This window comes from Propithecus coquereli, unplaced genomic scaffold (genome assembly GCF_000956105.1).
Source record: "Propithecus coquereli isolate 6110/MARCELLA unplaced genomic scaffold, Pcoq_1.0 Scaffold1, whole genome shotgun sequence".
Classification (NCBI taxonomy): domain Eukaryota; kingdom Metazoa; phylum Chordata; class Mammalia; order Primates; family Indriidae; genus Propithecus; species Propithecus coquereli.
Window position 1 is genome coordinate 7413329 of NW_012133857.1, and position 10302 is coordinate 7423630.

General features: G+C 51.4%; 1 protein-coding gene across 1 annotated transcript in view; it reads left to right on the plus strand.

The window, feature by feature from the left end:
• Window positions 1–7112, plus strand: part of SLC6A20 (solute carrier family 6 (proline IMINO transporter), member 20) — a 34449-nt gene extending 27337 nt beyond the window's left edge. The window contains exons 8-11 of the mRNA XM_012649142.1: window positions 742–946; window positions 2736–2895; window positions 5434–5599; window positions 6328–7112. Coding sequence (XP_012504596.1) covers window positions 742–946; window positions 2736–2895; window positions 5434–5599; window positions 6328–6477 — 681 coding nt within the window. The 3' untranslated portion in view covers window positions 6478–7112. The remainder of the gene's footprint in view (window positions 1–741; window positions 947–2735; window positions 2896–5433; window positions 5600–6327) is intronic.
• Window positions 7113–10302: the final 3190 nt, after the last annotated feature.

Here is a 10302-nt window from a genome sequence, read left to right on the forward strand (position 1 = left end):
GCTCTTGCTCAGGCTGGTCTCGAACTCCTGAGCTCAAACCATCCTCCTGCCTCAGCCTCCCAGAGTGCTAGGATTACAGGCGTGAGCCACCACGCCCGGCCCTCATTGCTTACTCTTAATCTCTGGGAGTCCTGTGGGTCTAAACTGGAGAGCCTTCCCCAAAGGAGGGTTTGCTTTTTCTTCTTTCTCTGCTGGTAGCCAGGGAGGATGTCCAATACTTGACCCTTTTTGACTCCCTTGAGGGGTTTGTCTTTAAGCAGGAGTTCCAGGCTCAGTTTCCATAATGCTGTCTCTGCAACAGCATCACCAACAACCCTGCCCCACTTACTGGCCAAGCCGGCTCCCCACCATCAGGGTTCCTGCTGCCCTGGCCCTACCATCCTCCTCAGTTCCCAGGTCTCAGAACACCTAGTTGGTCATGACATTGGAAGCAGAAATTATCCAAACATTAGTTTATTATATTTTATTCAGAATTTACATAAGTTGGGGCAGAAGAAGGGGACCCAGTGTTCCAGGCTGACTGAAAGTTCTGCACATACTTTGCATGTGTGAACTCTTGGCAGCTCCTGTTCCTCTTCAGCCAGGTGAGCCCAAGAGCTGGTCTGCAGATGGAAGCTCTAGCCTCAGAATGTGGCAGCTCGTGGCTAGTTCCAAGGTCACCCAAGCTGCTTAGCACCAGATGTGTTTAAGGAGACTGTAAGTTCTTTGTGTGGGTAACTGGTATCTTCTCGCCATGGGCAGGCCGTCCAGGGCACTGGCCTGGCTTTCATTGTCTACAGCGAGGCCATTAAGAACATGGAGGTGTCCCAGCTGTGGTCAGTGCTCTACTTTTTCATGCTGCTGATTCTGGGCATTGGGAGCATGCTGGGGAACACGGCGGCCATCCTCACCCCTCTGACTGACAGCAAGGTCATTTCCAGCCACCTGCCCAAGGAGGCCATCTCAGGTCAGTGGGCAGCCAGCAGAGGAGGTGGGGTCCGGGGAGGGCCGGGAGCAGGGTGAGCAGGGGGTGAGTTTCCTCCAGGGCCATATGCTGATTGATGTGGCCACAGAGGGCTGCAGCAACCTGACCGCAGTCCTGCCATGCCTTCTCCTCAGAATCCAGGGACTCAGGCCCTGTAATTCACCCTGTGTCTTTTCTTGTCCACATCACAGGGAAGTGAAGTGGCCACTCCAACCTTGGAAAAGGCCCAACTCCCCAACCTGGCACTCAAAGCCCTCCAGGGTAGAACCTGCTTTTGTTTTTGTTTGTTTTAACTGAAGTATGACAATTATAAAGTGTACATTTCTTAAGTACAAACGCAATGAGTTTTACATATGTATCCTCCCCAGTAACCAGACCTAGGTCAAGAGACAAAACATCCCATAGCCCACAGAGCTCCTTCACCCCCCTCCCAAGCCATCTGCACCTTTGGGGGTCTCCTCTATTCTGACTTCTACATTTTATGGCTTTTTTCCTGTTCTTGAACTTCATATAAATGGAATCATATAGCATATACTCTTGTGTCTGCTGTCTTCACTCGAAATCTGTCTGTGAGATCCACCCATGTTGTTGCAAGCAGCAATTGTCTGTCCCTTTTTCTGCCTGTGCAGTAATCCATGATAAAAGCACATACACAGTTTCTTCATCCATTCTGCTGTTGTTGAGCATTTAGGTTGTTAGGGAATGAACTGACTTTTCCAAACATCTCTCATGGTTTCACTCCACCACCCATCTGCTCCGTTCCTGAGGACCCTGTGGCCAACCCCCTCTGCCTTTGATGACATCATTCCTCTGCATCCAGGACGAATCAAACCCAGCTCCCATCCCTTCTCCTTCAAGTCCCAACTACCCCAGTTGCGGCCTCTCACCTCCCACTTCTCCAGAGTCTGCTATACTTAGCATTCCTCCTTGGACCTGGTCTCTGCAACCAGCACTACGTGTGCCTGTAGCTCCTGGGCCGGCACGTAACCTCTTTCTCCTTGTGTGTTCCCATCAGCATGGCGGTGGGGCTCCGTGGCTGCCAGTGTGTGGTGTGGTGGTGGAAAGGGCAGGTTAGAGCTTTAGCTTCACACATTCAGGGGGTGCCCAAGGGAGGAAGCCAAAGGACACTGGGACAAAAACCCAGGTCCAAGGGCCTGGGTGTGAATCCTGCCACTGATGTGCTTAGGGATGTTGGGGGCATTACTTGACATCTCTGAGCTTTGGCTTCCCCATCTATGCAAGGGGCCTAAGGATCTGACGCATGGCGAGTGCCTGGCATGTAAGAGCATATGGGTGAACATTAGCTTCTTGCCCAGCCCACCCCACGCCATCTGGTTGGATACGAGTCCTCCCGAGGAAGTCCTGATGGGGCAGCCCATACTCAAGCTTTGTCCCTCCATTTGCTCTGGGGCTCTGGGGCTGAGTCGTTGGGTTAAATGGTGTCACCAGACCCATAGCCTGGGTGGGTTCCTGGGATAGCTGTGCCCACCACTTCTGCTTTCCCGCTGAGCTCAAGCCCCCACCTCTGCAAGGCAGCTCAGTGAATTAACATCTGTGACCCCTGCTGGCACTCCTTGGGGCACCTCTGTGGCCCCAGCACCCACGGCATACACCTCCAGGGAGGCCACACCATGATTGCTCTTCCAACCCCTGTGGATGAGCCAATTGGCTGGAGTCCCCTTAGGGGCCTATGGCTCCTGCTGCCCCACAGAGTGCTGGGGACCAGGTAGGGAGTCTCAGGCAGGTAAGCCTGCGGTCTCACGGCCCCTAGGTCTGTTGTGCCTCATCAACTGTGCCGTGGGCATGGTGTTCACCATGGAGGCCGGGAACTACTGGTTCGACATATTCAACGACTACGCGGCCACACTGTCCCTGCTGCTCATTGTCCTGGTGGAGACGATTGCTGTGTGCTTCGTGTACGGGCTGAGGAGGTGAGGAGACCCAGCCCTCGGCCCCCGCAGCACGGGGAGAACGCAGCCCACAGGAGAAACATCCGATTCTCACTGTGCGGCCACTTCTTTAGGCTTGGTGTCGACGTTCTTTTTCTTCTTTGCTCTCAGATCTCAGCTAATTCCCTGCCTCGCTTCCACCCTCTCTTTGCCGTCAACCAGTGTCTTCTCTCTCTGTCTCCTGTGCCTTTGCTGTGTGTGGTGGGATTTTTGTGGGTTGACCCTGCGGGACCCCCCACAGCTTACTGGGGCAGGGGTCATGCCTCCAGGCACAAGATGCTCTGACCATCGGCCAACAGCAGTAGTTTTCAAGAACCGTGCCCCAAACCCACTTGATACCTTCGATAATTTGGCAAATTTGAAATGTAGTCAGGTTCTGAATCCTGGTGCACAGCGCAGCGCTGGGATGTGTCAGTTCTCCCCGCGCGACGGAAGGTGCAGCTGGGCGAGAACCAGGGGTCTAGAGCTGCCTTCAAACTGAGGTGTGCGCCAGCAGTCCCAGGGGCTGGGAAAGCTGACCACAGGGCCTCACACTCAGAGGTTCTGATTAGGCAGGTCCGGTGAGGGCCAAGAATCTGCCTTTTTAGCCAGTTCCCAGGTCAGTCGCGGCCCACACTTTGAGAAACACCGGTGTAGAGAGTGAGTACTGCGAGTGCGAGTGCGGCCCCAGAGCAGCGCCAGCGGGGAGCTGGGTAGGACAGAATCTCAGGCCACCCGGTCCTGCTGTGTCTGGTACAGGTGTCAACGACACGCCCAGGGCGTCTGTGGCTCATCTCAGTTTGGGCAGCGCTGCTCGAACGGGAGCCTGGTCTGGGGGAAAGGGTGGGGGGAGGTCGAGGAGGGGGAGGGGGCATGTCCAGTTGTTTCCCAGCCTCTTCCCCAGTCTTTTCCGAGCCTCCAGGCTGGCTTGGGTGCCGGGGGAGGGAGCAACAACACTCTAGGAGGCAAGTGTCCCTCGAGCAGCGTTTCCCACTGTGTCCCACTGTGTCCCTGGAAGGGCCAGGGTCCTGTGCTATGCTGAGGGACCTCCCAGGATCAATTAATTTTAGGGCATAAGTTAAACAAAGCCAGATCAATGTCTTTCCTGTAGGATTTCTCAGAGTCTCAAAGACAGCTGTGGATCTCAAAGAGGGGGCCATAATTTGCAGCACTTTCGGAATTTAATTGGTCAAGGAAGGCCTTGTAATGCTCCCCTTGCCTCCCCCGCTCCCGCCCTCCCCCAGCTACTCACATTTTGAGGACACTAGTGTCAGGGTGACCAGCACTGAGGGATTCCCTGGGACGTGGAACTTTCAGTGCTGAAACCAGGAAAACCCCTAGCAAATGCCAGTCTGGAGGGAGAGAGAGATCCGTCCCCTGAGAGGGCGAGTGTCTCAGGAAGAAGAGAGAAGGCTGGGAGAGGAGTGAAACCTCAGGCCCACGGAGGTCACTGGAGAGGGCGCACATGTCCATCGAAAAGGGGAGGTGGGAAGTGATGGGGGTGGAGGGGAAAAAACGCCCTGGAGAGTGTGCAAACCACCTGAAGGGGCCAGTGGCCCAGCAGGGTCCTTCAGCTTGCTCAGGAGACACTGCCATCTAGTGGCCACTGGCTGCAGCGTCCTGCCTGCTTTTCTGCGTCTGACTCTTTCCAGCTTTCTCTGCAGGAAGCAGACAGGCGGAGGGGTGGTGATGGGACAACAGGACCCTGACATTTTCTGACCCGTGTAGTTTTGAAAGCCCCAGGCTTTCACATTGCACAGGTGAGCCTTCACAGCCCTCCAGCTACGTCAGCGGCAGCAAGGACCAGGTGGTGGTCTCTACAGAGCCTTGCATGGTACCCAGGACAGGCAACAGGTCCCAGGAAGGCAGGGGGCTGTGGCTGTGGCTGCAGCTGGTGACAGTCACACCGCATCGCACCCCAGCCCCTCCTGCCACGGCTGCGTGTCCGGCTGTGGAGAGCAGTTTTAAAGATTGGCAGGAGGCCAATCCAGGGTCTGGGCTTCATGTGCCACTAGCTGGTGCCCTCAGGCAGGTGGCATGTCACATTCCCAGGTCAGGGGTCTGAGGTTTGGCCCTCACACTGTCCCAGAAAACCCGCTGTGGTTGCAGGGGACAAAGAAATTCTACTCTGTGGGTGTTTCTAGCAGGCAGCAGGGTCGCTGATAGCCGGGTGTTGGGGGAGCAAAGCTGCCCTGGGGCCCTTGACGCTAAGAACTGGCCTGAAGGACGTCTCCGTGCCACCTGTTCCCACCATTCCTGGGGCCACCCTTCTGGTCTACGCTGGCAGCCCTCACCTGAAGGCCGGCACTAGGAAGTTGTCCTCCGATGTCCACTTATCTGGGTGTCCTCTATCAGCCCTCTCGGGCAGCCTCGTCCCTTCTCCCCTCCCCAGTACCCCTCTCCCAAGAAGGTCCCAGGGGTCATGTTCAAACATTGGTGGTGCCCAGAACAGAGTCTTCCCAAGCAAATAGGGACGTGCGAGCTGGACCCCCTCACCTGCCGCAGCATGGATACGCCAGACTCTCCCTGTCTTCCAAACAGATTTGAAAGTGACCTGAAGGCCATGAATGGCCAAGCTCTCAGCTGGTACTGGAAGGTCATGTGGGCCGGCGTGAGCCCGCTGCTGATTGTCAGCCTCTTTGCTTTCTACCTGAGCGACTACATCCTCACGGGCACCCTGCGGTACCAAGCCTGGGATGCCTCCCAGGTATCTGCCATCTCTGTAGGGTTGGCACCAGGCCCCCAAGGTCACTCAGGCCTTTAGTTTTCTGAAACCAAGGAACGATATCCATGGTGTGGGTGGGTTATTTGTCACAACATGGAAACATCACCAAGGTATTTTAAAAACACTCAGTCCAAGACAGCAGAGCTGGGCTTTGGGTTTTTAAGTATGTGCTGCAGGGAGGAGAGTAAGGTGCCCTCCAGGCCTTCCCGGGCCCTTGCCCCTGGGAGATGGGAATAAGTCCCCCTGCAAATGCACTAGTTTCTACCTAATGGGCAGTGCCCTGCGCGGCCACAGCACTGATGCAGAACATTTCTGCCTTCACAGAAAGTTCCATTCTGGACTAAAGGTAGCCCCTGCATTTGGGTGCCCTGAAAGGTGCCTCAAGCATAAGGCCCTTGTTATTCCTGTGGCCATTTTTCATGGGTTGCCCCAAACCACAGCTATACACACACTGGTTGGGCAGGCAGTCAGTCCTTGCTTACGGCAGAGAAGGAGAGTGTGGGGAGTTGGCCCTTCCCCTACCCCCCATCCCGGCCTACTGGCTCCTGAGCTGCAGAGCCAGGTGGCCCAGGGGTAAGGACACCTGGCCCCACATGCTTTCTGCCCACCCCACACTGCCTCTCCACCACGCCTGGGGGCCTGAGGCCTGAGGCTTGTGGGGACAGCGCTCTCAGAGGTTCCTTCTGCTGACGCTCAGTCTCTCCTTTCAGGGCCAGCTTGTGACCAAAGATTACCCCACCTATGCACTGGCTGTCATCGGGCTGCTCGTGGCCTCCTCCACCATGTGCATCCCCCTGGGGGCCCTGGGGACTTTCATCACACGCCACCTCAAGAGGGGAGACCCTGCCCCGGTGGCCTGAGAACTGGGCTTCCTGGCCACTCACTGTTTCACAGACACTATTTACAGGCAGAACCTCGTCGGCTGCTTTTTACAATATTTTAGCCAAAAGTACCCTACCTGTCAACTTCCTGAGTCCCTAAAGAAGAATCAGGAAGGTGTGGAGGAAGAAGACTCCCTCAGGAGGAGACAAACCCCGGGAGAAGCTGCCTTTCCTCCCTGAGCCTTCCCTGAAGGCCATGCCGCCACTCCTTGTCACCAAGGGAGGCAGGTGAGAAGGCCGGTCTTGATGACAATTGCTTTTCTCCATTCTAGGACAGTCTTAGAATTAGGGCACATTGTGAGCTGAAATTGGACTGTAATTCTTATGGGACCAAATTTAAACAATTTGGTGTTTTACTGAAGAGACACTCTAAAATCTTAGAGGGCAATCACTCTGTTTTGAAGTGCTTGAGATGACATATTTGAATGTCATTTGTGCAAAATTAATTCTTTTTTTAGTCATAGTGAATACAGAATATCTGTGTTCCCCTTCCCCCTATCAAATGCTAGTACGATTGACTGATCGTAAAGAAAAATGACCTTTGTTTGGGGTCCCCAAAGGAGCTCACCTTTCTCTAATCTAAGGTCTCTCAGTGGGTCCAGAAGCAGCCCTCTCTACAAAATTGCCCCCACTGTAGTTTGCAACCCCAAACCGCAGGAGTCTGTGCGGACACCGCCCATGATGTCTCAGTGCACGGGCAAAGGTATTGGAAGCCACTCAGAGGATGAAAGCGAATCCAAGTTGCCCACAGACTTACTGTTATATTTTTGACATCATGGCCAACTCTATAAAGACCACAAACATCACTTACAATCAATTTTAAATTATTTATCTGTGTATAAGTTTTCTAAAATGTATATAATTCAAACAGAGCATCCTGTAATTGAAAACGCACCGTATTTATGATACAGTACTAGTCCACCACGCCAATTTGTCTTTTTTTTTTTTACTGCAATAAAGTAGGTCTCTAAAGTGAGAGTCCTTTCCTGCTATAACGTAACAGTGCTTCACTGAGATCATGGAATTCAGTAGTCTTTCTGGGTATATTTGTACAGACATCTCTGAAGACACTTAAACACTCACTTGGGACATCAGCTGGAGATATCTTTTTTTTTTTTATGCTGTAAACTTCCCTATGGCAAAAACAGGCATTAGAAAGGCCTCTGCTGTCTCACGCTACCATCTCCTCAATACTCCCAGCTTCACCTGATGTCCCGTTATAAAAAGATCATTTGACTTTCCAATGTCTGAACTAGCATGTACTTGCCACACATATTCAGGCTTCTGATTTCTCACCAGACGGTTCTTTAGTGTCGAAAGCCCCAGATGTCGAGGCTTGATGAGTGGGCGCCTCAATGGCAAACACAGCACAGTGTCTGTTCCTGAATCCTTAAGGACCTGTCCCCTCCTCTCAGCCCCCGCATGTGGTCGCTGTCTCATATCACAGGACCACCGTCTCCTGGGTTCTGTCATCAGGCAGGGTGGGTAAGCTCCGAACACCAGGTATCCTCGGGAGTGAGAAGGTAAATGTCCCCCACCTCGCCACCCATCCCAACCACCTGGGAGCATTTAAGATTCCAGATGCCCCGGCCACGCCTGGGACCACCCATCAGGCCTGCTGGGGGTAAGACCTGGGCCTCAGTAGTTCTTAAAACTCCCCAGGTGATTCCAGAATGCAGCCACATCTGAGGGCAAGGCCCCATTTAAGAAAGAAGGAAAATGGGTGGTACATTTAGGAATATTTACATCAAAAATGGCTTTTAAGAATTTGAAAGCATTTTTGAGCATTTCCAAATGTATGGAAAAGTCACTTCTACAGCATAATTTTTGCTCATGGAAATCAGATAGATGAGGCACCACTGTCATGGAATAATGTGCTTCAGATGAAAATGTCTCAAGTTTAAGTTTTCGTCTGGTTTCTGAGAACTTCATGAAGAGCAGCATGTTTACCAATAATCCTCTTGAGGCAGTAAATCCTGTCTCAAAAATTTTTTTGCTATTTCCTAGATACTACACAAAAGTGGTCATACTGACATTTGTCCACCCACCCTCCAGTAAGCTGCAGAGAAAAAGGGACATTCCATCCCTGCACACTTAACAGTCACCATGACATTACGGCCAGATCACAAACTCTGAAATGCTTTCTATTTTTACCGGAAACATAGCGACCCTTGACTTAGCTCTAAGAAATCAAGTAGGAAATTATTTGTATTTTTTTTTAGCAATTGTCATAGTAAATAAAACCCTAAGCAAGTATGTCTACAATTTGTTTGGGGAGGGGGGCGGGTTTTTTTTGGTCATTTACTGGCTGTAGTTAAGACCTCTCAAGACAAGATTTTTCCCTCATTATGTAAACGAACACACAAGATAATTTTGGAAAAAAACGTAAAATAAAGAAGGGAAGGGAAAATAAAGAAGGAGGGAAATCCATCTGATCTTTTTTTTCTATCACCGTCTTCTGTGTTTACCTTCTCATGCAGCCAGTGAAGCCACACCAACACGGGGGGTGCAGTCTATCACACAAGAAGATGCTAGATTCCATATGAAAAATTAGAAAACAGTATTTCTAATTTTCTGGATTTACAACAGAATGTGAGTTTTTCTGAACTGCTGCAGAATCTTTCCAGCCTTTTTAAGAGTGTCCTGGGCTGTACACCCACCTCTCAGCACCTCTTTGGCCATGGCTGTGCAAAACCACTTTAGGTGTGAACGTGACCTCAGGACCTCACCTGAGGGAGACCAGGGTGTAAACTATCGTATCCGATTTTTGTATGAGTTACTTTGCATGAGAAAGTTAGTTTATGGCTATTCTCATTCGATAGGTGGAAAAGCTGGGGTAGAGAATCAACTAGCCCATGACTTCCCACCCTACATCAGTCAGGGGAAGAAGAAACCCCAAACAGATTACATATTCCTTTGCAAGGCAAAAAGTGCATCTACAAATTCTTAACCAGAATTTCTTGACCAGTCTCTTAACATATGAAAGACTTTTCTCTCTACTGCCCACCCGCCTGCATGGTATCAGCGTGTTTTTGAGATACTCAACTGGTATATTACAAACTAGTCCCTGGGCAGGTGCTAAGGACAGTGGTGACAAACATGGCCCCTTGCTTTTACTAATATGACATATTCTGGAAAGGAGAGAGACTGATAAATGAGATGATTACAGACTGTGATTATTTCTAAGAAGGAAATAAATAGGCCAACGTGATGGCCTTAGAGGGACAGCACTTTAATCAAATGGTTGAGAAGAAGTTCAGTTCACAAATAAACTGAAGTTTGAAGAAGAAAGAACTAGTCACTGAAATTCCTAGAAGGTCCATCCAGGAAGAGGCCCGCAAGTGCAAAGGCCCTAAGGTAGAAAAGAACAGAAAGGAGGTCTGTGGTTGGAATGGGAAGAATGATGGGAGGTGAACTTGGAGGAGTGGGCAGGGGCCAGGTCACAGGAGGCCTTGGAGACCACAGCAACGTCCAATGTGGGGTCTGCATGATCTGATTTATGCTTGGAAGATCATTGTTGCTGTGAAGGATGAGAGGAGAGAGGCATAGGAGGAGAAGCTGGAAAATCACTCCAGAAGCTACTGTAACAAGCCCATGGAAGAAGACAGCAGCATGGACTTGGAAATGGACAAGAAAGTAGGCAGGTTTGGGTTACATTTTGGAGGGAAGGTTGCCAAGATTGCTGATGGGCTGGATACACGGTTGAGGGGAAGAGAGGAATAAAATGCTTGACCTAGGGGTGGATCTAGCGGCATTTCCTGAGAGGGGAAATGGGGACGGAACTAGTCTGCAGAGTATCAGTCA